General features: G+C 33.3%; 1 protein-coding gene and 1 pseudogene across 1 annotated transcript; one reads left to right on the top strand and one right to left on the bottom strand.

The window, feature by feature from the left end:
• Positions 1-5,185: 5,185 nt before the first annotated feature.
• Positions 5,186-5,782, top strand: LOC136980088 (programmed cell death protein 6 pseudogene; annotated as a pseudogene).
• Positions 5,783-24,382: 18,600 nt separating this feature from the next.
• Positions 24,383-25,579, bottom strand: LOC136980086 (uncharacterized protein F54H12.2-like). Its single transcript, XM_067276125.1, has one exon. It carries the CDS (start codon positions 25,577-25,579, stop codon positions 24,383-24,385), a length of 1,197 nt encoding a protein of 398 aa, XP_067132226.1.
• Positions 25,580-26,114: the final 535 nt, after the last annotated feature.

Below are 26,114 nucleotides of genomic sequence, written 5' to 3'. Positions count from 1 at the left end.
CCTACTCTTTTTGATAAAACAAACTATGTGGTTCATTATAGAAATTTAAAATTTTATCTAGAAGAGGGCCTGATAGTAACTAAAATTCATAGAGTATTGGCATTTTGTCAAAGTGCATGGCTTAAAAAATATATATATTTTAATAATAAAAAAAGACAAGAATCAACTAATGATTTTGACAAATCATTTTTTAAATTAATGAATAATAGTTTTTTTGGAAAAACATGTCAAAATGTAAGAAAGCGTATTAACTTAAAAGCAGCTACAACATTAAATCAATATCGCCGATATCTATCTAAACCGTCTGTAGAACAATTTCAAATTATAAATGATAATCTTACAATTTTTAAAATGAAGAAACCTAATTTATGCTTAGACAAACCTATTTATATAGGTTTTTGTGTATTAGAATTAAGCAAATTACATATGTATGAAACATTTTATAAAGTATTTAAAAACAGATATGGTGAAAACGTACATTTATTATATACCGACACAGATTCATTAACACTTCAAATTTATACAAAAGATATTTATGAGGATTTTAAATCATTCCCTGATATTTTTGATTTTAGTAACTATCCTAAAACTCACAAATTATATAATGAAATGAACAAAAATAAATTAGGATATTTTAAAGATGAAACACTTTCGAAACCAATAATTGAATTTTGTTCTTTAAAACCAAAGATGTATTCTTATATTTTTGATAAACAAAATAAAAAAACCGCTAAAGGTATTAAAAAATCTGTTATAAAAACATTTAATCACGATAAATATAAAGAAGTTTTATTCAACACAGAGCTATTAAGACATCAACAATATGGAATTAAAAGCAAAAATCATGTAGTAACAACATACCTGCAGAACAAAATTTCGCTTTCTCCATTTTATGATAAAAAATTCATTCAAGATAATGGAATAGATGTGGTATCGTTCGGTCATTACAGCTTCTACTCTTGATTCTTACAGATTTTTGGATATCATCATCATCATCTCCACAATACGGATTTTTAATAGTAGGTAAACGAAAACATAGTTATGTAATACATAGTGTTTGTAATAAAACTTATGTATGTTTAAAGCAAGCATGTAATAAAGCAGCATCATTAAAACTGTCTAAGAATAAAACATATGAATGTAAATTTTTTGTAATAAATGATAAAATAACATTACCAATATATGACAAATATTTTACAAGATGTGACTGTATGAAATGTAATAAATAATTTTGTATCTGCTAATATATGTACTCAATTTGAATAATGTTATCCATTTAAATATGTATTCAATTTGAATAATAATGTATTCTATTGTGATATCCATATAATAAAATGTTATTAATATGAATAATGTATCGTATTATGTAATTAATTAAATAAATATTTCTTAACAAAAAAACAATTTTGTTTCTTTATAGACAATACTCAACTGCTAATTGATTGGGGGGATTCATCATTTTCACCATTAGAAGAAAATAATATTCGTCATTTAAGAAATTATATTGACTGGGATATCATCAGTCAACGAAACGATTTATCTCTCACATTCATTTCTGAATTCGCTGATAAGTTAAATTGGGAAATCCTATGGAAAAACTATATATTCTCTACTTCATTTATTGAAAAACATATTAAATATGCAAAATGGGATTTAATTTGCGAATATCAGGTGTTAGATGAATCATTCTTAACCAACTTTTCACAATATCTTGATTGGAATAAAGTCGCTGAATTTCAAATTCTTTCAGATAATTTTATTAGGCGATACATACATAAGTTTGATATAAAAAAAATTTTAAAATACCAACGATTAAAAACTATGACTTTACGCATATTAAAAGATTATCTAAACTGGAATTATGTTTCTCGTTACCAAATACTTGACCAGCAATTTATAGACGACTTCCAAAATGAACTTTCTTGGTATTACATCTTAAAATATCAGAAAATAGACCGCGAATATATTGTCAACAATCACGAAAATTTATTACTCCACTTACTTGCAGAAATGTGTCATGTTTTAGATAAAGTAAATGAAAAAACTGGAAAAGCTTAAATAAAATAAAAAAATTTCAAAAAATAATTTTGTTTGGTGTTATATTATTTCATACAATTGTCATGTTTTAATTTTCTCAGATATTAAAACATTTAATAATTAATACAAAAACTTTGCATTAATGTTAAAATAAAATTAATTCAAATTTGTAAAAACATTTAATAATTAATACAGAAACTTTGTTTTAAAGTTAAAATAAAATTAATTTCATTCAAATTTGTGATTAGAAAATTAATTTTGTGATCAGTGCTACTCAAATCACTACTACTAACAGGTTTTTCTAGCCACGTAATCGATGTTAACACAATCCGGTTAGAACACTTACTTTTAAAATGACAAATGTCCATCTTGACAGATAATCAGTATATTTTTTATTCACGCGCAAAGTTTTCGTCTATTTTATTATTAATTATCAAATATTTTCACCAAATGATGTATTCCCCCATTTAAATTTATTGTTTCAAAGTACAGTATTTATTATTTTTATATGTCTTTTAATCTTACGTTTAATCATATCCGTCATTGGTTCGGCCAGGCACACAATGGTAATAGCCAGTGTTGAGGGACTAGAATAGACTTATGCGGGACGACATCCCATGAAAAATTCTTGGAGTATAAATAGCCCAGAATCCAGATCCGGTTAACGATTAAAATATTTTTTAATAAATTTCATTTGTTATAGTGAATGACTTAATATTTATCGAACTTTTGAAATAAAGTTTTCAGAAATTATAATTTATTTTCGAATAAATTGTTAACAATGGACAAAATATTGTTTTATGTAACAAAGTATTATTTGCGATTATTGCAGACAAAACTATTGTTAATTCAACCAAGTAAAAAGTAAGACGTTTTAAAAACTATTCTATTCATTAGTTCTGTATTATCCAGTATTTCTTTTTAATTTTTAATACAATGAGAGTTTCCGAGAAACAAGTTTAATTTGTTTGATCCAAAAATTATAAATCTTTAAATTCAACTGATATATAATTTTTCATTTGGCTCTTACCGACTCTTAAGAAAGCCTTTTCAACTAAGCCTATCGTGGGTTCGAATGGACAGTGAGAGACGGGACCGGACATATTCGAGACCTCCAAAAATTCATGGAGTGTTGGCCCATTTTCCATTCCGGGTTCCTCAACGCCGTAGTCAGTGAGCTTCCTACAGAATCGAGGAATCCGGATTAATAGCCTATATCAATTTTTTCACGTTTGCATGAATGTAAGTTAAGTTTAATAGTGTCTAGAGATCAGTGGCGTGCCGTCATTGGAAGCGATGGAAGCGCCGATTCCACCTTCCAATGACCTTCCCTTGTATTTTATAAAATATAAATTTTCATATTTTAACGTACTTTGCATTAATTAAAATTAATATTTTATTATAACCGCATTATGTATCTTTTACAAATTTCTATACTACATGTGAAAAAAACGATAAGATTGCTATTGTATATTCGAATAATTCAGTGGCGGAAGGAGTGTCGAAACCGGGTCAGTCTCCAATCAGCCAGATTATATAGGCATTGGCACATGCGGTTTACAGAGCACCAACCTCACCCGGTTTAGCTGGTAGAAGCAACACACGCATAAAGCATCTAATTTTATATCCCGGACCGGTTGTGAGCTGTTAGCCGCCTGCCTGCTAGATATTCGGCCGCCGTCGCCCGATTATGTGAATCGTGAGCAGGCTAGATCAACGGCGGGGAACCCCCGGCCCGCGGGCCAGCTACGGCTCGCGAAAAGTTTCTATCCGGCCCGCGAGATCTTTAATAGATTATTACATTGGAAAAATAACTAATTAATAGTTAATTTTCCAATTCTTTGTAATTTTCGAAAACGATAAGAGAAATAAATGTAGTAATTAACTTTTTATTTATTTATTTCATATTTGAAGACTAAAATAATTACAAGTCACAAGAAGGCGTCAATTAACTACTACGGTTCGCGGAAAAAACGTAAAATTTATTCTGGTTCATGTTATAAAAAGGTTGCCCACCCTATACTAGATTTATAACTTAACCCAACCGATAGGAGTTTACTGGCATGTTTTTATGATAGTTCGGTATAGTTGACACGAGTTTTAAAAAAATCCATTAAAATATTTGATATATTTATTCTGCGTTTATTCCGCTCTCCCATTTTATATTACTTACGGATTTCAATGTTAAACCGGTGATATACAGTAGAGAGTCGTTAATCTGAACGCCGGTAATCGGAACGATTTTCAGTCGGACTGATGTCATGCTGAATCGAACGTTTTTGATACTAGATTTACTTCTAAAATATAATTTTCATGTTTTTATATTCTTCAATATATTTATTTTGTTTGTACAAAATGCAGAAATAATTTTTAACGATACGATAGCCTCGATTATTATTATAAAAATTTTCGTTAGGCTTAAAATCGACGAAAATTCAACGCGAAGCGACACGCAAAGGAGAAAAATTTGAACATCGGACAGGTTAATGTATTTTTTCGTACATAATGGGTAATCGGAACAACCCCAGTCCCCAATTGATTCCGATTTTCGACTCTCTACTGTATTACGATTTAGTATGTCCCATCTGTAATAAGATGCAGAAAAAACGTGTACAATTCTAGTACAGTGTTAAAAAATTAACTGTTACTTTGGCAGCATCATTTACAACCAAATTTAATGAATGAGACGTACAATGGTACAAAAAAAGCTCTAGAATTTATTTTCCTTAAATTTACGATTTATGTATCGGTTGTCATGGAAAGTTCTTTCCACTTCTTTCCCAAGACTACAGATATCCAAGTACAAAGTAACTAGTTTCGACTTATTACTACTTAAGTAGTAGTTAAATAATTAAGCGATTAGGGAATTAGAAACATAAATAAAACCCTGATGAAAGAGCCGAACTTTTACTTAAACAGAAGCTGAACTGAATTAATCTCTTGCCGAGTACAGTGGGGTCTGATCTCTTCGTAATATTAGATGTAATAAAGACAGAAATTTTTCCAGTTCAATGAGAGTGACCGAAAAGTTGTAAATTTTGGAAATTTCCGTGAACACTTGGTCCTAAAACGAATTAGTTAGAAAAGGAACGACAGACAATCTGTTAAGTTTAACATATTTAGATTTTACAGCTATGATGAGAATCGATGCAAGATGTCGTATTACGGTCAGCAAGCACAACCAGACAGACAGTTTTTATGGAGTTTGTTTCAAAGGGTTGATACTGATAGAAGCGGGAGTATTACAGCAACTGAATTACAACGAGCATTATCTAATGGTACATGGAAACCTTTCAATGCAGAAACTGTTCGGATGATGATTGGAATGTTTGATCGTAGAAACAGTGGAACAGTCAATTTTGAGGAGTTTGCAGCACTTTGGAGATACATTACTGATTGGTTGAATTGCTTCAGAAGTTTTGACAGAGATAATTCAGGAAATATTGATGAAAAAGAACTTCAAACTGCTCTTACAAATTTTGGATATCGCCTTTCTAATAACTTTTATTCCATGATTATGAGAAAATTCGATAGGGATAATAAAGGAGCTATTAATTTTGATGATTTCATACAGTGTTGCATAAATTTACAGACTCTGACTGCTGCCTTCAGGAATTATGACACTGACGAAGATGGCTGGATCACCATTGCCTATGAAGATTTCCTAAACCTAGTGTTCAGTTTACAAATGTAAATTATTTACACCAAAAATCAAAAGATTCATTCCATTCCATTCTATTGCCAACTGTATTCAACTAAATAAAGGTGGAAAAAAGCCAAGTGGTTGTTATTAACACGAATTTGTGTTTGATACTTCGAAGAATAATACAACACGGTTTCACAAAAATCAAGTGTACTTTAGTTTTATATTCTCCCAAAAGAAATAAACTAACTCTCTTGCTGTCAACTTTACACCACAATAATAGCATTGATTCTTCAACCCACGAAAAAAACAAACCCGAAATCGTAAAGTTTTACAATCTTACGAAGGGAGGGGTCGACGTTGTTGATGAACTGGCGTCACGTTATAATTGCGCAAGATACTGCCGACGTTGGCCCCTTGTTATTTTTTGTAGTTTGCTAAATATTTCGGCCGTAAATTCTCATGTCGTTTATTATCTGAATAATAAACTTCCACAAAATCAACGCAGAAGATACTTCATGAAACTGCTATCGATCGAACTAATGACTCCGCAATTAAAATTACGTGCACAAAAAGAAAATTTACCCAGAAACATTAGGACGGCAGCCCTTCAATTCTCTTACGTTGCAAAATGAAACATCGAAATCGGAATTAACAACAGCATCAACAGGGACATCATCGGCATCAACATCAGTAGCATCACATCGAGATCACCACCGCAGCATCAACATCACGGAAGCGATCATCCTGTTCTGATTGCGGTTATAAAAAGGGCAGAAAGACGAGAAATCGGTGTTTTCGATGTAATAAATACATTTGTGGTGAGCACTCACATACTTTATGTAAGTCACGTATAGAAAGTTCAGAAAGTACAGTACAATAGAATAAGAAAGTTAACACTATACGAACGTATTCATTTTTTATATTACGTATTTTTCTGTATTTCATTTATTTTCTGGGTTAGACATAAGGGGTTGCTTTCACGGACTTGCAAACAGGACCTTTTGGATAGAGTATCCAACAAATGAACGACATTTATTGATCAATAAAAGTTGTTCATTTGTTGAATACTGCATCCAAAAGGTCCTGTCTGCTAAATCAGTGAAAGCAACACCTTTTGCCTAACCCAGAAAATAAAAAATTAACTTTTCTGCACACGCTAATTATACTTCTTGCAATACAAGATGTACATAAAGTTTTAGCATTGTATAATGTAAAATATAATAAAATAATAGAAATGAATAATATTTAAATGTATAAATAAATAATATAATTTTTTTTGTATTACCAATTTATGCTGTTTATTTTAATTATTATTTATATAAATCTTGTATTAAAAGTAGAATAGATGTAAAATATTTTGGTATTATACTTTTGTTCTGTTTTTTATTTTTTAAACACAGTAAGTAATTAATATATATTATTCCTATATAGATTTATTAATTATAATAAGCATACACTATCTAATACTACATTAAAATAAGTCTCTCTAATTAACATCTGAAATGAACAAATAATTGAATCGAGTCTCACCGCCATCTTAAGTGACGCGCGACAGTAATAAATTGATTCTGAGCGCGTCGCGTTGCATCAATTTAAAAAATTTATAAAAATTAAAATTATAAATATGTTTACAAAATAATTGACCATATCTGTTCGCAATAATACCGTAAAACAAACTGTGCTTATAGTTTAGCATTACCGATAATATTTAATTAATTTTCGAATTTTATTATATTTTATATATAAAACTCGAAGAAAAAAACATAAATGTGTAAAACTTCATAACACACATAAGTATGAGAATCCATCAAAAAAAAATAGTAGTAACAAATAAAATCGAGGAAAAAATAAATAAAACTTTCAAGGTAAGGTAATTTGTGGTAAAATGTGAGGTAAGCGATCACGTGACGCCTGTCTCCCCATCTGCTGTAACCAAACCGTACGACGTTGAAATAAAAGCCTAATCACCAGTAGAAGTAAACATTAACATCGGCGAGTGTCTAAAGCAATAAACTCGAACGGGAGCGAAGATGAAACACAACACTTTGTAATTTATGCTATTTACCTTCTAATATTATTAAAAAATTGAAATCATCAATAAATTATGATAAAATTAAAACTTTTTTGACAGAATTCGACTACAAACATATCATAAAGCTGGTTTAAAGTTAAAATATCCGTTTTTAGACGCTAAATTTTTCTTAATTAATTTTTTAAATTGGTGTCTAATTGACCGCGCGCGCGTGATTTCTATTTCACTGCGCACGCGCGTGACGACGGGTTAAAATACTTTAAATTATCAATATTTACAAATATAACAACCACTAATTGTACTGTTTATCCTTCTAATTAAACTGTACAAAAAGTGTTCCAAATAACTACATATGTAGTACATTATTACAACGTGTACATATTTCAAATAATTAAGTAACATTAGAAGATACGACAACATCTCTTAATTTAGATATGTTCACTAATTAGAAGTTGGATTAACTCTAATTTATTATTTTTTCTTAATAACTACAGTTCATTTCGAAATATCCGTAAATTAACAAAGTAAATCTAACTAATCTGCGATAATGCTGGTAAATCTGTAGTTTACCCGTTATTCCTGTTATGATGATACACCTGAATGAATTTGGATTGTTTTCTCTTCAACCGGAGAAGTTACTGAACGTCTGCCGACAGCTTCTGCGAGAATTCTCTGCATTCTTCAACTTTAATAGTCCCGAGAAGACGGAGTGTAGAGTTGAAGCCATCTACCGGTGAAAAAATATAAAATATTTAATGTGGACCTAATCGTTCTATTAATAAATTGCAGCGATTTTTAAATTACGCAACTATGCGTTACAAGTCATAAATACTTTTATGCAGGGAACCACCGAACATTGATGGAAGGTCACGAGATTGCATAGACAGGATGCCACGCGTATTTTTTTCGGAATCCTCTTAGCCAGTCCTAAATAGAAACCATTTTTCCAGAAAAATCCCTCGTGGGACGTACACTCCTTGGTGGATTGCCTTGATTATCGCTGCCTTATTTCATCCATCGAATCAGATTTAAGGGTATAATTGAAGAATATGGCTATTATCGTCCGTAAAACATACAATTAACAGTTAAAGGGCGTGACTGTAATCTGCTGACAATTTTAAACGAAAACAGATTTTCTACAATCTACCGATTCTCTTATGACGTTATTATTAAATTGCGTATTAATATCAGAACTGCAGGAAAATGAGGTATAAAGTTTAAACAACAGAATCTGTAAAACTACCTTTTGAGGAATCCTTTTATTGACGGTGTAGAAACCTCCAATCAACAGACACAAGGAGACTTTTCCAAATCTTTTCATGAAATCCAATACCTGAGAAAGAATTGATATTTAATACTAGCAGATGAGCCCGGCGTTTCCCGGCAAAATATAACCATAGCGAACATTAAGATTATTAGATTATAGACGACCTTAACCTAATCTTAAGTCCTAATTCTTGCACCCGTTTTTTCCGGGTGCAAGAATTAGGACTTTCTCTTTCGAGGCTAATTGAAGAATTTTTGGATAGTTTAAAAATATGTTCGATTTCCCGCAAAAACTCAAAAAAAAAAAAGAAAAAGAAAAACGCATCTAAAATAGTAGAGTAGAGCCGAGTTCTTCAGGGTAAGCCCTAACCCTCTTCCTCTCCCATGGGAGGAATTTCCAAAAATTCCTTGTTAATATGCATTCTCATGGCGTAGCCCCATGGTCGGCAAATTGCGGCTCGCGAGCCGCACGTGACTCTTTGGCTGCTTGAGTGCGGCTCTGCCATTAATATTTACTCTCTGCTAAATATTTAATGATTTACATTTAAATTACTCTTACCTTATAAACGACTTAGTCAAATAAACAATTACAGAAACATTAAAATAAATCACTTCATTAATCACAAAATTGGACGAATATTAAGGCGAAAACTAACACGTGCACACGCTGCTATACGTAAACAAAGAGGTCAGGTTTCGTGCTAACATCACTAACTTCGCATTCCTCGTTAACACTGTAGAATAGGGATGAAGTTCGTCAGCAGTCTCATTGTGTACAGTACGTTGGTTATCAAGAGGAAACGTTTTTAAACGTTTCGCTTCCTTACTAACAGAAATTAAAGCATTTCTTCTTGAGAAGGGTGTTCACTATCTAGGACTAACAGACAATCAGTGGATCCAAAAGTTTTATTTCATGGTAGACGTTACGTCTCATCTAAATCAGCTTAATCGTAAACTACAGGAAAAAGGAAACTCAATTTTTTCGATGTTAGAAGAAGTTATTTGGGTTAATGTTACCCTAGGTATACAAAATAGCGGCGCTTCCGGTAACCTCGATGGCAAGTGTTTTTAGAAAAGAAATGTAGATGGCGCTGATAGTAATAATGCCTCAGTATGCAAATATCCATCAAAAAATTCTGTTCCGGAAACTTGTGGACTAATGTGAATTTCGAATTTTGGTTACGATATAGACGGATTATGCACGTTGTTAATTTTTTAAAGGTGTCTGTGTTTTTTTAAAGTTTGTACAATTTACTCGAAGTCATTAAAGTTATCGAGGAGGAAAGTTTGTCAATGGTAATTATCATGTTAAACGTGTCCCTAATGTGTTTAATGTGTGTTAAATGTGACAAAAGTGTATTAAAGAAATGTTAATAGTTTGTAAACGAGGTAAAAATTTTGTAAATGTGTTTAAATGTGGTTCAAATGTGTCCTTAATGTGTGTAAATGTGTTAAAAGAGTTTTAAATGTGTCATAAGCAAGGATCTGTAATAGTGATTTCTGACACTGAATGACAACGTGAACGACACATGGAAGGCTAGGTGGCCGTGGATCGCAGCTGCCACACTCTATGGAGACGTTGCTCATCGTAGATGAAAAGGCGAGAGATGTGAATCGTAAGGCTGCAGTTCTTAAGAGGAGTAAAATTTATGTACAATACAGGCAAATTTTGTTCGAACCACTGATGTATAGAATCTCGTAATTAACTTTGTCCATACATCGATTGAATCGTTAATCTTACCCAGGGCCGGATTTACATAGGAACATTTGGGGCCGGTGCGCAGGGCCCACACAAAATAAGGGTTTCACAAAACTATGTTTAGACATAATTTTTTTTCTTATTACTGCGACAGCCTAGTGTGGCCAAATCATGAGGGCCACAGGCAAAGAAAACCAAACCCAAGAGAAAAACGTACGAAACATCGGAAAATTTCGGGAAAAAATTTTACATAGGTATTTTTCAATTAAATTAAAATAATTAGTTTTACACAATAAAATATATGCATGTTTACAATAACCTTATTTTTAAATGAAATTTACAACTTCCTAGTTGAAAGTACAGTATTTTGTGTAAATTTTTTCAATCATCAAATTTGACTATTCTTAAAGGGTATTTGTGCCCAGGGCCCCCGGATTGGTAAATCCGGCCCTGATCTTACCTATGGTTCCAAAATGGCGGTTCGTTTCTGATTCCAGCAAATAGAAGAAAGGAAACAGTGGGGACGCACGTTCTAATCTAACCTGTTCTAATAATTTTGTTGGTAATACTTATGGTAATTTATTAGAATAGGTTAGGTTAGGTTAGGTTAGAATCTACATTCCCACTGTTTCCTTTCTTCTATTTGCTGGAATCAGAGACGAGCCATTTTGGAACCATAGGTAACATTAACCGATTGAATTTATAGGTAGTATGATGACATTTTTATTTTTTGTTTCTGGTCCAAAAATAGGAAAAGTAAGTAGCAAATTTACTTTTTAAAAATGTTTTAATTTAAAAGAAGTTTAAATATAAGGGCGTTCATGTTATTGTCGACAGTCGCGGTCTTGCTTGCACATTTGCGTGTGTAAACAAGATGGCGACCGGCATTTTGTATATCTAGGGTAACTTTAACCGTTATTTCATTCGAAAACAAATTATCCCTTTTTGCTCAAGATTTTAAAAAAGAAATTTTGATTCACTTTCCAAGCCTCTTGAAACATCGCCAAGAAAATAATTCTGATATTGACATTTGCAATTTCAAAACAATAATTTTAAATACGAGGGAAGCTTTTCTCAACAGGTTTCAGGAATTCAGAAACAGCAAAGCGACGTTAGCCTCTGTTAGAAAACCTCTTAATGCTACTGTTAGAAAATTAAATTTTTCTCCCTTTAATATTGAGATTGGCAGCTTTGAAATGCCGTTGCTGGATTTAAAAAACAAAGAATTATAAAGCTCTAAATTTGAACGTCTTTTTGCTGATATTGGAGACAAAAAATGTGAACTTTGTTCACAGCGGAAGTGGTTTGCTTTGAAAGACCTGTAGAAGTAATACGTGATTTTTAACACCTGGAATAGTATTCCCGACTCATATGATCAGTTGAAAAAACTAGCGTTTGCTGTGTTTTCCCTTTTCGGTTCTACATATTCATGCGAACAATCTTTTTCAAGCATGAACCTTATCAAGAATAAATTGAGAAGTCTTCTTATTTATGAGAGCTGGAATCGTGCCTAAAATTAAAAACAACAACGTACAAACCTGATCTACTCAAACTTTTCAAGGAGATGCAAGGCCATTGTTCACATTAGTGTTTGTCAGTCATTATCATGATTTAATTTTATTGATACCTTAATTACAATTTAATTTTATCAATAAATAATATCATTATTAAGTAGGATATCAAGTTTGCTTCAATGTACAGTACCTATTGTGTAATTAGGACTTAATAAACTTTAATTAAAATAAAGATTGATTAAAGATTGTATGTATTTATGCACTAAGTTAACAACAATCTATCTACCTATATAGTTTAAGTTTAAGAAATTTGGCTCTAAAAAGGAATCTCAATCGTTGTAATGTTGATATTTGGCTCTTTGACTAATGAGTTTGCCGATCATGAGCGTAGCCTAACTGTGTACCAAATTTCAACATTCAACTCCTATCCGTTTGGGCTCTGTGCTTATTATTACTATTATCAACCCATCTCGATTATATTGTAAGAAGATTAAATATATTAAACAAATCTAATTTATAATAACAATAAAATAAAAACAACTTTTAGCTTTTGTCGCAAATCCAAATCGCAATTTGCAAATCGCCGAATGTCTTGAAATCCGTTTTGCATCTAAAATATTAAAACAAATTCAATTAAAATATTTAAAATGTTATAAAATAATGATAGTAATAATAAATACCGTGAAAGCAAGGCAGCATAGAAAACAGCAGCATATAATGCAGACAAACGAAAAAATAATCATCAGCAAGAAAGACCAAATTTTTAAAAGCTCATGCATATGAATATACAAGTAAGCGTAATACAAAAAGCTCGTTCCCCAAATTATTCCGAAATAAATAACTCCGCTAACTATGCTGGATTTCGTGTTCCACTGATTTATAAAAGCCCACAATTCTTGATGACGGTTCATCAAATCTTGTAACCTTTTACGTAGATTTCTGTCACTGCTCGTTATTATGCGGAACTCCGAAGAAAGTTCTTCGAACTCTGTATAAGAAACACCTATCATCAAACCAATCAATAGTAAAGCATTCGATATACCGCCTATAGCTATTGTCGTCACAAATCCAATGTTGACAGTGCACATTAGAGCTTCAAATTGAAAGTATTGCTTTTTTTCAAAAGCCGGATAATAAACACTTAGATTGACAATTTGAAAAATGGTCGTAAGTAACACGACAATGAACGAAACAAAGAGGCAGACGTTTCTTACTAAAGCATTATTCTGGACGACCATTTGCTGATAGAACCATTCGTTTCGTAGTTTCGTAATCAGATCGATCTTGTTGTAGCTGCTAAAGGTCAGAGTGATCGAATAAGTGAGGAATAATACAAGAAGACAAATGTTTATTATTTTACCATCGGGTTCAAATACGTCATACCACCCAAGACACAATGCGTATTCACCTAAACTTGGTAACGATTGCCACATTAAAAGAGCAGTAAATTGCCACAGTGTAAAGTGAAGGCATCGAACGTAGATCTTTGTCAATTTTGGATATTTATGTTTGTAAATTGGCCGCTTACAAGAACAAATTCGGAATGGATCCCAGCCGTAAACCAAGGCCACGGTCCAACAGGGTGAGAGGAAACAGCTCATGCAAATTTCTTCCTCGATATTCGAATTCATCTTGCTGATGGCTCTGCATCTACGAAAAAACTAACATAAATGGAAATTTACTGGAAATATCGAGTTATATAACGACACTAATTTAATTTTCCTGCAATTCCAATTTTTTAATAGAGCTAATTTGAAGTCGTGCCAAATGAAGTATTCTGAAGGAATATTCAGCTTCTATCTTATCGCAACTTTGTTTAATAGGTTTACTTGACTAATTGAAATGTGCATCTGTTTGCCTTAGGCGAATATTTTGTGGAAATTTATTGAACGTGTCATTATCTGAGAATGTAAAATTGAGATTGCTTTCAAAGCGAGTTAGATTACGAAGTATTTTAAAAGCTTATCGATTACAACGGCATTATTTTTTAATATAAACTATGAAATGTCAGTAATATTCGTTATATACTGTCAAAGCCGGATTTATATTTTTCTAGGCCTTAAGGTAACAAAGAGTCGAGGCCTCTTTCCCAATTTTTTAATTGTATAAAAAAGACACATCGGGGATACTATAGATTATTACCTATGGAATTTCGGGTCTTTGAGTATATATCTGAACTCGGAGATCGAGACGAGTTCAACAATACCATACTTTTCGACTGGAGACAAAAAGTAATAAAGTTATCATACTTTTTTCCAGCGATCGCGCGATGATACGGTTAAACACGCGTCGCTCTCTCCGCTTTCGTATCGCGTGTTTAACCCTACTGGAGATGACCGTAGTCCGACGTCATGGTTTGCGGACTTAACCGCAAGATGGCAGTACTAGCAAATATAATGCCTTCTTCATGAGAGCATTAAAAAGGTATGGTAACTTAAAAAGCATGATAATTTTTTTTATTTTTCGTTTCCGGTCCAAAAATAGAGTACCGTTGAACTCGTCTCGGTCCCGAGTTCAAATATATTATGAAAGTCCTAAAATTCCATAGGTGATAATCTATAGTATACCCTACAAATCTCCATTTAAACAACTTATTAATATATAACAAAGTCTTTATTAAATTATTTAACTTTAATACGTATAAAAATGCTATAAATAAATACAAAAAATATCAAAAAATACAAATAGCTCTAATACGTGCACACGATGTCATCAAAGCAAAGACAGGAAAAATTATTCGATTTTCACGCATCAACTGTAATAATTTATCGCCCGAAAGCGATCCAAATGCTCAAGGTAATCATGGTGTCGTACTAATCTTGTAATAGCAATTAAAATCGGAGAGTTCTACGTCAGTAAGTGCTGAAACTTTCTCTTTTTCAAACCATTAAAAACGTAAATATGCTATGAAAACCGACAGCCACCTTGGCAATCTTTGATGGCCACAGGTGAATTTCAATCGACTTTTTTACAGGGTAGCCTAAAAAACTTTTTACTTCAATTTTTCTTTTAATTTAGAAGCCCTCAAACGCCGAATCCCTGAGCTTTAGGTCATTTAGATTAATGGTAAATCCAGCATTGTATAGAGCTATGATCACAACAGATTTTCGAAAACCGTCAGTCAGTAATTTTTCCAGCTTTCATTCGTTCTATTTCAACCCAGATGACGCTTTGCATATTATAACAGATGCTTACTGAACATTGCTTGTATGGTTGATGAAATAAATGGTTTTTTTTGCCTATATTTTCAATAATAAAACGCTGTTCAAACAAGTATTAATGTTTAAATTCAAGTTTAGAATCTTATAAATAATAATGAAAAAAGGTAAGAATGAATTGAGGGTGAGGCAAGTGCTTGTTGACCGAAGCCAAAGAAAGTTGCACCCTTCGTCGTTTGCTCACTCCCGCAACTACCATCAAAAAATAAACGTAAATAATTCCGAAACGCGTTTAAATCGACTAATTTTAACTTCGATCGAAAATATATTAGAATTTATTCTCATTTGTTGGCTGTGTTAAAGATAACTTAGACTGTCACACTACTTTTACCTTATTCCGGTGTTCCAACCGACTTTGAAAACTATTTTCGTATTTATATCTACAAATATAAATCAATTATTGTTGGTTTGTCCTGTATACAAATCTTTATTCTTAAAGTATCTGAACCAAACTTCGTACGAGTATTACTTACACCTCGACTCGACACTAAGCTATAAATATTACCCGAAAATATTCGGGTAGTATTTAGACTCCGTATCCTTTACATATAGCGCCATCTGTTGGCAAAAAGTAACAAATAAACGCTAATTGTTGCTGGTTTGCCTGCCGATTATCTTAATGCCTTCCTAAAGGCATCGTCACTATAGATTAAAAAGTTACTTCATTAGACGAGAGTCATAATGTAGTCTACCATTGTTTTTAAAGTTTACCTTGGACATGAATAAAACGTCGGAATTTTTTTCTCGCTAATACGAAAATTAAAACAAAAACGGGAAAGAGAAACGGCACTTTCTTCGTAATTATAACTTTAATATTCTATTGAAACAAGTTATTGAACATTTGCGTAGATTCTTTTTCAGATCGTTAGAAAACTGATTTTGTCTAAATATGTGAATGTGTATTTTTTAAGAAAAACTATTTTATTTAAAAAATATACTTAAACTTCGCGAAACCGGACAAATTTGTAAAGCCAAACAACTACTGGCTGCTTTTACGCGATTATATTTAGTTAGTAAATAATTTGTTACTAAAGGGTTCGACAGCTGGATGGCCGAGCGGTAAAGATGGCAGCCTACTGCTCTGGGGACCCAGGATCGAATCCGAACGAGTCAAATAATCTCCAGGAATTTTTCGGGGGGTGGTCCGTTCGGATATGTCGGGCCCTGTACCTCACCACTCGGTCACTCAATTGTGAGCCTGGTTGAACCCATAATGGGCCTACTAAAAAAGGCTATCTTAGTGCCCACAGGGCGGAAACAGTTAAAAAAAAAAAGGTAAAGTACCTAGATATCAGAGTAGCGACATACGAGTCATCGCCGCCATGTTCTGTCGAATACATTCTATCGATACATTAAGAAATGACGATTTTTTTACTTTAATAAAGCATTTTTACGAATAAAATGCTTTATTAACACTTCTATAGTCACGTAATTATGCATTCTCGTTTTATCGCGTGGCTTCTAACAAAATCCATTTTTTATCTTTAAATTGTAAAATTTTTGGCTTCGCTTCAAAAATTATTATTACATCTTTACTTTTTCTACTTTTAAACAGTGTAAAATATTTTCTTATTGACACAAATGCTTTATTTGTGTCGAATTTAACGTAATTTGATACCTAAAATGCAAGAAATAAACATATCAAATTTCAACTCGCGTAATTTATCTCATGTTTCATCGGTCGCCATCGGGTTTGTTTGTAAATGGGCAAGAAATATGAGACTTTCAAGTAAAGTCAGTAGAAATTTCGTACTACTGCGAAAAAATTTGTCAATATACCCGCTTTACCCCTTATTACGAAAGTCAATAATCGTTAATTGTTTTATGACTCTATTTTCAAATGCATCTTACTGACTTGTAAATCGACCAACTGACAAAATTTTTATTTTGTTTTAACTTATAAAATTCATTAATTATATTCCGATTATTATTAGTAGTATAGATTCGATGCAAACTGGGGTATAAAATTAAATTAATATCGATTTTAATGTAAATGAATGATACAAACTGAGTTATAAAAATAAAGAGGATTACACTCTAAAGTCAAATTGCAGTTCATTTTACTATTTTTTAAAAAATTTAACGTTATTATATTGTAAAAGTTATAAAATACGTAATTATGAATTTAATCTGTCAATTTCTCTGAAAAAAGTTCTTTATATCAAACAAAAAAGGACTTGTAAGTCCTAATGTGGTGTAAAGCCTGACGGGACTTGTAAGTCCCATAATTTAAAAATTGTTATTATACATTTTAATTTTTTTATTAACTTATCTGTGAAGAAACACCTCTTCTGATGAGAAATTTAAAAAATTTTCATCAAAAATAACTATTTTATCTATATACACACTAGCGCCCTCTATTGTACACTTCATCCTGTGAAATAACTATTGTAGAGATTAAAAATCGTCTCCCTCCATTAATAAAATTTAATTTGTTAGAATTTAATGTAAAGTAATGATAAAATCGAATTATTTAAAAAAAAAATTATACTAGCGCCCTCTGTCATAGAGTTTGTACCCTGAACTAAGTTGTGTAAACCTGTTGCTTTTCTTTGTGTATTGGTAGATAGGTGCTGGATTTGAATACTGAGAATTATTTTTTGTCACAAAGTTGGGAAATATTGTAAGTTATTGTGATATATATTTAATCTGTAGATAATATATGATCTAGTATTAGTATTTGTAATAATTTAAAAACATATGATTAGTATTTTTAACAAAACGTGAGGGGTGAACTTTGTTTCTTTGTTCTATTCAAACTTGAAGCGATTTCTTTACCGATGTGCTCGGATGCCCTTGTTTCTTGTAAGAAGAACAGAAGTAAAATCCTCTGCTCTTTTTTTAAGACGTAAGTTTTTACTAATGATGTTAGAAATGGTACAATTCTAGGTCCGAATGACGCGGTTGGGACTTTAACAGAGCTGTAGAGCATACTGATAGGAACAAAAAAGTCTAATGAACTATGGGTCTACGAGCGCGCCTTCGCGAGATATAGGCCCCCCAAAATGACTATATGTGAACTTTTCGAGACCCTCAAAAATGGGGTAAAATTTAAAATTCTTCGCTAATTCTGTCGGGCGTTTAACGGCAGTCTTGCCCAAATGAAGCCCTATTCTAACGACACTCGTCGACAACGACCAAAGAAAAGCCACCAAACACGAGGGTGTCACCTCTCCACCGCCACTTCCGGGGAGCGCCGTCGGGACTCGTGCCGCTCTCTCCGCTAAGCCTGTCGCGCGTTTAACGGTCAGCAAGCCCTATTCTAACGACACTCGTCGACAACAACGAAAGAAAAGCCCGATTAACAAGACTAATTAGGCAACGCTTTCTCCGACGCCGCTCCTACGTAAACAGAGCGCGCTTCTTCTATTTCGAGCTATCTCTAACACGCTCTAACTACCGAAAAGGCCAAGAAAACAGATCCTGCACTCACCTTCGACAGAGTCTCCTCCTCTCGCTACCTGACGACGTCTAGCCTGTTTCCGATCTTGTGTAGAACGGGGTGAGGTCGCCGGTCGCCGCCTCCTCCTCGGCTATGTCCCGGAGGTCGGCGACGACGAAGATGGTGTCCGAACAATCGCATATAATCCAGGTTTCGCGTACAAGTATCCTTCGGTAACGCGCACCATATACACACACACAAGCTTTGCCGTTCGCTGGCCAGTCGTCTTTCCCCTGCCGTTTCTCTTCGTCGCCCTCGTGCACGGGTACATCAGAAAACACATGTATACAGATGATGCAGACATGTCGGCGAAGACAGAAACGTCGGTCGATCTTCACATGTAAACCTTCGCCGCCAAACTTTCCAAGCTACGATTAAAACAAGTCCTAATCCATGTTCGTTGAGGTTAGGCATCCATTCATTCGTCGTTCAAGCTTTTAACGAAACCCTCAGCGGTCTTATAACTGATCTCAGCATAAGGAAGCCTTCTACCGTTTACATCACGATAATCCTTACGTAATTGTCCAACGGTTATGTTTGAGGGACAGGAGATCGACAGCGAAGGCACGATTTGTTTCGTTTCTAAGAACAGATCGTTCATTTCTCTCACTTTCGACCTTACATTCCCTAAACCATCGATTACACTTCAACTTCCGGGTTGTGAATGGTCAAAACCGGACACCTTGATGCACAGGAAAGCTGTAATAGAAGTACGAATGAAAAGGCAATCACTACATATAAACTTCTCCTTGTGTTAACACTCAAAGCTGCAGAGAGCAATGCTTTCAACAGATCAGATGAAGACAGAATGTGTCACCAAACTGAAATCAGTTTCACATGTTCTGGATGATCTATAAAATAACGCAATATTTGGAAGTACAGTAACTATGTCCTGACTTCATTCATTGTGATAATCAAGACGATGAAAGCGAATTTGACATTACATTGCTATGTGATTACAAACTGACAATTTAAAAATTCCGAAACAATATCATTTACTTTACTTCTTCAAAGAAGTAACAAAGTCTTTTAGAAATATATATATATTTCTTTTAAAAGTAACTAAGTCTTTTGATAACATATGTGGAGAAAGTAAAAGTAAATCGCTTAGACAGTTGTCACGAGCCAATACCAAGTATGAGATTAAAAGCAGCTCCAACAAGTGTTATCATCTCATTCTGGACATTTGATTTTTGAAAACCATTGCTCTTTGCAGTCTTCACACGAGGAAAAGTTTTTATGTAGAGATTACGGGATGGTGACACGATAATTGATGGTTTACGAAATACAAGATCGAAAATGAGCGGAATCGACAATCTTTTACTAGAAACGAAACAAATCGTGCCTTCGCTGTCGATTTCCTGTCCCTCGAACATAACCGTTGGACAATTACGTAAGGATTATCGTGACTTAAACGGTAGAAGGTTTCCTTACGCTGAGATCGGTTATACTGAAGAGTTTATGTAAAGAGGAAAGCGATTCACATCACTCGACCATGGCTTTTATGATATCGCGGAACGAGTTTCCGGTTAATGTTACCTATGGTAGCGAATATGGCGGCTCGTCTCTGAAAACCGTGGGGGACGCATGTTCTAACCTAGCCTATTCTAATAAATTACCACAATTATTGCCAACCAAATTATTAAATAGGGGTAATTTATTAGAATAGGTTAGAACGTGCATCCCCACTGTTTCAGAGATAATCCGCCAGGTTTGCTACCATAGGTAACATTAACCGAGTTTCCCAGCATCATCTAAAACAGTCTGCTCCATCACTGAATGATGCTGTTGTTACCTCACAGGTGCAGAACTTGCTCCAAATTATTGTGACATTATTCAGAAAACTTTCGGGAAATACCGAAATGATACACAACTTGCGGGAGCCCCCTGTTCATCTCATTCGGAATCGTTTCGCGACGATTGTCCGATTCGTTCACTTAATCCACAGTCGAGTTTGTACGTTATCAAAAGACTTTAGTATTGGGAGAAGTAAAGTAAATAACGTAGTTTCGGATTTTGAAAGTTGTCAACACGTACCATTACTTCTTCTTCCGTAGCCTCGAATGTCACAACTATTAAACATTTACTGAATTGCACTCCCGACTATTCAGGTGACAAACACCGGCCGAAAATGCCTGAAGGTGGCGTACGAGCTTATAACACTTTGGTAGGCCGTGCCGCGGTCACGTGACCCGCGGCCGGCTTGCCATTGGCCGCGCGAGGGGCCCGCTTCAACTTCGCGGCCGAGGTGGGGCCGCATGGTCGGGCGCGCTGCATCTCTGGCGGAGGAGAGGCCCGCGTAGACGGTCAGTCATGCGCAGTGCGTTCCTCGGCCTCGCATGCCTTAAATATGAGTTTCAAATAGGTTCTGGCAGAGCGACTTGACAGGCGGGTGCGTACGGGAGTGGACCGGCGCCTGCTAGGACGGGGGTTCGAATCCCCGCTCAGGTAAGAGGTGTAATAATAATAGATACTTGTATTTACAGGCAATAGATGGTGACTCTGGACGACTGCAAGCGGGAGACTTGGCCCGCAGGCCGCGTGCGAAGGGGAGATGGCGGCGGCGGCGGCTCAGACAAGAGGGGGAGGCGCGCGGGGAGACTAGGAAAGGGGGGGCACGCTTTTTTTAAACACTGAGAGGCGGAAAAATCGAAAAAAAATATTGGGTCACGTGACCCGGTTATTTTGCCCGCGAACCCGCGTGACGTCGGCCCAACTTTCGAGGGCCATATCTCGCGAACGCGCACATATACAAGTATGGTTCCTTTGACTTTTTTGCTCCCCCAGGGGGGTCGAGAGTTTGCCCCCCCTCCTCCCCGCGTCATTCGGACCTAGAATCTTGCCAACTCGAGAATTTTTTCCATTCCAGTGAAGTGATGTATGTGTACTCTATAAAAAAAACTCGGTATTAGGATAAAGTTTTTATTTTTTTACATAAACATATTATTGGTTACAACATTTTTAAAAAAATACAGTAATGATTATTACAGTTGATTACTACAATTAACACAACCACATTTTATAAAATTCTTATTACATAACAGTATTGTTATCTGGTTAGTTAGTATAAAAAATTTACAATAGTATTTCTTATTTTCAAGTAATTTAAATAATCCGGCTTTATTCACAGCTTGTTTTAAACAAAGATATGTTTTACTCGAAACACCGTGTATTAAAGATTAATTTATTTAAATTTATTATATGTCAAGTAAGTTTATTTACAAAACGCTAATATTTTAATTCGCTTTAATATTTCGGTGTAAATTTGAACAAGGAATTTTAAAATTTTAAATAAACGATATACTGAAATTTTCTTTTATTTACAATGATTACGTCACTTCTACAGAAAGTAGAACACGAGACGACCTTCACCCACATTTCAGTCTGGGGGGAAAGGCCGCCAGGTTGTAGTCATAACAACCTTTACGTCTTCTATTGTTGTGGATGAAATTCGTTAACTGTCAATTACATTTTCTTGAATTTGATTCGCAGGTTGGAAAAAATCGTCATTACTTAAATGCCTAAAACTTTAAAAAATTTTATAAAATTGAAAATAAATTCAAAAGTTTTGAAAAAATCGTATCGGATGGAAAATCAAAAAAGAATTTAATATAAATTTGAAAAAAAAAATTTAGCAAAAAATTACCGCGAAAAAAATTCATATATAAAAAAATTATGTGATAATAAAGAACGATTTTTTCTTTACAAGTCGTAACTGTTTAAAAATTTTTTTTCCTAAACGGAAACGAGAAAAACGCGTGGGAAAATTCTTAAAAAAATTCCCACGGTTTATCTCCACAACTAACTGGTAGAGCCGAGACTGACTGTTAAGAGGTTAAATATATTTTTACTTTATTACATAGAATTATCAGATGTATTCTGAAAACCCCTCCTGCGTTGAAGAAAAACATGAATGTAAATTTTGTAAATAAAAACACAATTTTATATTTTAAATAGATTTTTTTATTGAATTACAACATTGGTTATTAGTTGTTACAATCGGTTTTGACAAATGAAAATTATTTTTAACAAACTTTTTAACGAATTCATCATTATAAAATTTATCGCTTACATGTAATTCTGATAAACATAGATTTCTATTAATTTTATATAAAAAATATAAGCAAAAATAACCACAGTTTAAGGAAAACAAACTTTGGTGAATAATATTATTCCAACAATATTTTTTTGAATTTCGTTTTATAAATCTGATGATATTTGCTTTCCTCGGTTTTAATCCATAACTATCGTAATAAATGCAAGAATTTTTATCTTTCGTAAAAAATACCGATACCCAATGGCTTCCTAGCTTATTTCTTTTATCTAACCCTTTTCCAGCCAGGGTACCGATCTATCGTTACCCTAATTGTTTCGCAAAACGGCCAGGGTACCGATTCATCGTTACCCTGTTAAAAATCGATTTTTATAAAATTTATCGACAACAGATGTCAGCACTTGATGGTATCGTCTTGTTTATAGTCTGTTTTACATATTTTTGTCCAGGTGGTGTTCTGTCGATTAAAAAAACTTATAATTATCGATAGTTTTTCCTTAATTTTTCATTTTCTGATTATTTTTTATTTTATTTTTAGCATATCTATGCAATAATATTACTATAGTAAGTTCATTAATGCTATAATAAGTTTATTCAGCTATAATATGTTAATGCATCATAAATATTCAAGTTATGACCTTCAGTTCTGATATTTTATATATTTTTTTAATTTTTAATTTATTTTTTAAATTTAAAATATCCGAAAATGTTACATCTATTGCTACTGGTAATCATATGTTTATTACGAAAATAAATAATCTTGTTTGATATAAAATGAATAAAGTATATTAGTTCATTATATTAGTTGAAAGCAGAATAAAGTTCAAATTTTAAACAAATGTTTGATATAATGTGCGATAATTTCACAACGAATAAACGTACATGCATAAATGTTATATCAAATTGTACAGAACAATATTCTACGTCGTATTGGCTCAGTGACAATAAGAATGGAGTAAGCAGGCAATGTTAATTTTGACAAATAGTAACAAATTTTCAAGTCTGAATGTCAGTTATCATATATTATTATTTTTTTCTCATAAATGTTTCAAACAAACTTTATTGAAATATGTCGTATTTAAAACTAACTATATTGATAAATATATGTAATTTTTTTCATATGAATAAAATAATAATTTAATTTTTAGTGAATTTTTAAAATAATATTGCCTGATTCACCTATTTTGACCTTGGCCGTTTTACAAAATAAGGGGCGTGGCAAACGGCAGCCTAAGGGCTAAATTAATTATAAATAATTGCTTATTACCAACTCGAAATGGGAGATCGTCTGATGCAAACACTCCCCCAAAATTTCTTTTTATTTTCGGATCGCTCGCTGCTAATCTCCATAAAGTAACGGTATTCATTAATAATCGGTGAATACAGTTCGTGAATAATCAATTTCTAAAGTATTATTATATTCCAACAAACATATATCATTTACCGTTTCTTGTATCGCCTTTGAGAACTTTAGTTAAATAGCAATGTTTCCCAGCTGGTTCACGCTTATATGGCCCTCAGATCCTGATTTATCAGGGGTGAGGTCAAAACAATAGAGAGCATAGCCATCTTTATATTCATCATAAGATATATTTGTAGATCTGTGATGGTGAATACATCCAGTATCTTCAAATAAGGAGATAAAATTTCTTGCATAAATTTTATTGCTATAGTCCGGACAGTATGGTTTAGCGGGAACCATCTGATTGTCTTTTGATAAACATATATAATTTAAATTATAATTTTTAAAATTAAAAGGATTACGCTTTACATTTCCGTTAAACGCTGAGTTGGAAACTAATCCCAGAGTTATTCTATAGGGTAGCTGACCTATAACTACATTCGAAATACTTGTAGACTGAATTCCACTCGTTAAAGTAAAAACATTAACATCAGTTCTACGAAATGGCATTTTTATTATACCGGTTTGTAATGCTTTTTCTATCCCAATTTGAACTGATGAACTAACATCTACTTTATTAATTTTCAACGATGCATTTTTAATAATGATTTTATACTCGTCGTTATTTGCCATTAGCGCAAAATTTTCTTTAGATCTCTCCAATTTCACCCTCAGGTCCACATTGTTTATTAAAAGCTTTGGCTGATTTGCTAAATCGATATGAAGACGCCCCATTAAATCTATTATTCTACTTTCTTTGCTAATGTTAAATCTTTTAACTAATCCATGGTTAGTATTATTTTCATCTAAGGGATTTATCGAATCCATTTGTCCTGCAGTATCTTTAAAAAATAATGCGCTTGTTAAAAAAGTTTCTTGCATTTCTTTCGAATTAAATAGTAAGGCTTCTAATATACTTTTATATGGGTAATTAACATGAGCGCTAATCTGTTTATCATTTAAAAACATCGTACACTGTGAAAACATACTATTTAAAAAATAATTAACAGGTGTGACTTTGTCTTCAGAACTTAGATTCGATCCATCCTTCTTTAGAATTTTTGCTTGAATGCATAAATAAATTGAATGTAGATCCATATAATGCTCACCCGATCCTGATATCAGAAACTCAATAGGTGCTCTGCTATCCGATATGGTGGCTACTGGATGAGCGATAACTTCGTAAGTATTCTCAATTGCTAGTTGAGTCGAAACAGTATTAAATAGGTCCAATTCTGATTTGAGACAACCACACGAATGAGGATCCATTTCTAATCAGCAAAAATATCGTTAAGTTTTCGCTTCTTCTTCTTCTTTTGTGACTGAATTAATCTTTTTCCTCGTTTTCTTTTTATACCTGATCCTGTCTGGACTTTTTTAAGTATATCTTGCTTAATTTCAGATCCCACATCTTTAAAACGAGACTTTGTAGATTCTTTAAACGACTTCCCTCCAATTACATCCGATCCTACATTTGATGCAAATTTTAAAGCCTTGCTACCCAGATACTTCCCCACTTTAGAAATTAGGGGAATAGATTTTCGAAACAGATTTGTGAAAAATCCATATCCTCTCTGTATTTGCGGTCCAGCAAAATAATTCCCTCTTCCAAATTGTTGTGTAAAAGGAAAATCGTGTTTCCATATTGTTCCTCCTGCCTGATTGCAGTAATAATTTATACAATCCTTAGGATCGAGCTTCATTTTCTACTTCTCAAAGACGAACTAACGTTAATAAATAAAATATAACGATATTTATATCTGTTTAAAAGATAAAACTAATAATGTTTTTCCCCCAAAAAAGA

Source organism: Centruroides vittatus, unplaced genomic scaffold (genome assembly GCF_030686945.1).
Source record: "Centruroides vittatus isolate TY-2023 unplaced genomic scaffold, ASM3068694v2 contig_677, whole genome shotgun sequence".
NCBI classification, from domain to species: domain Eukaryota; kingdom Metazoa; phylum Arthropoda; class Arachnida; order Scorpiones; family Buthidae; genus Centruroides; species Centruroides vittatus.
This window is presented reverse-complemented; position numbering and strand designations above follow the sequence as displayed.

Bases quoted from the DNA above. Each gene is read 5' to 3' on its own strand.
- LOC136980086 (XM_067276125.1), bottom strand. From the start codon at position 25,579: ATGGATCCTCATTCGTGTGGTTGTCTCAAATCAGAATTGGACCTATTT.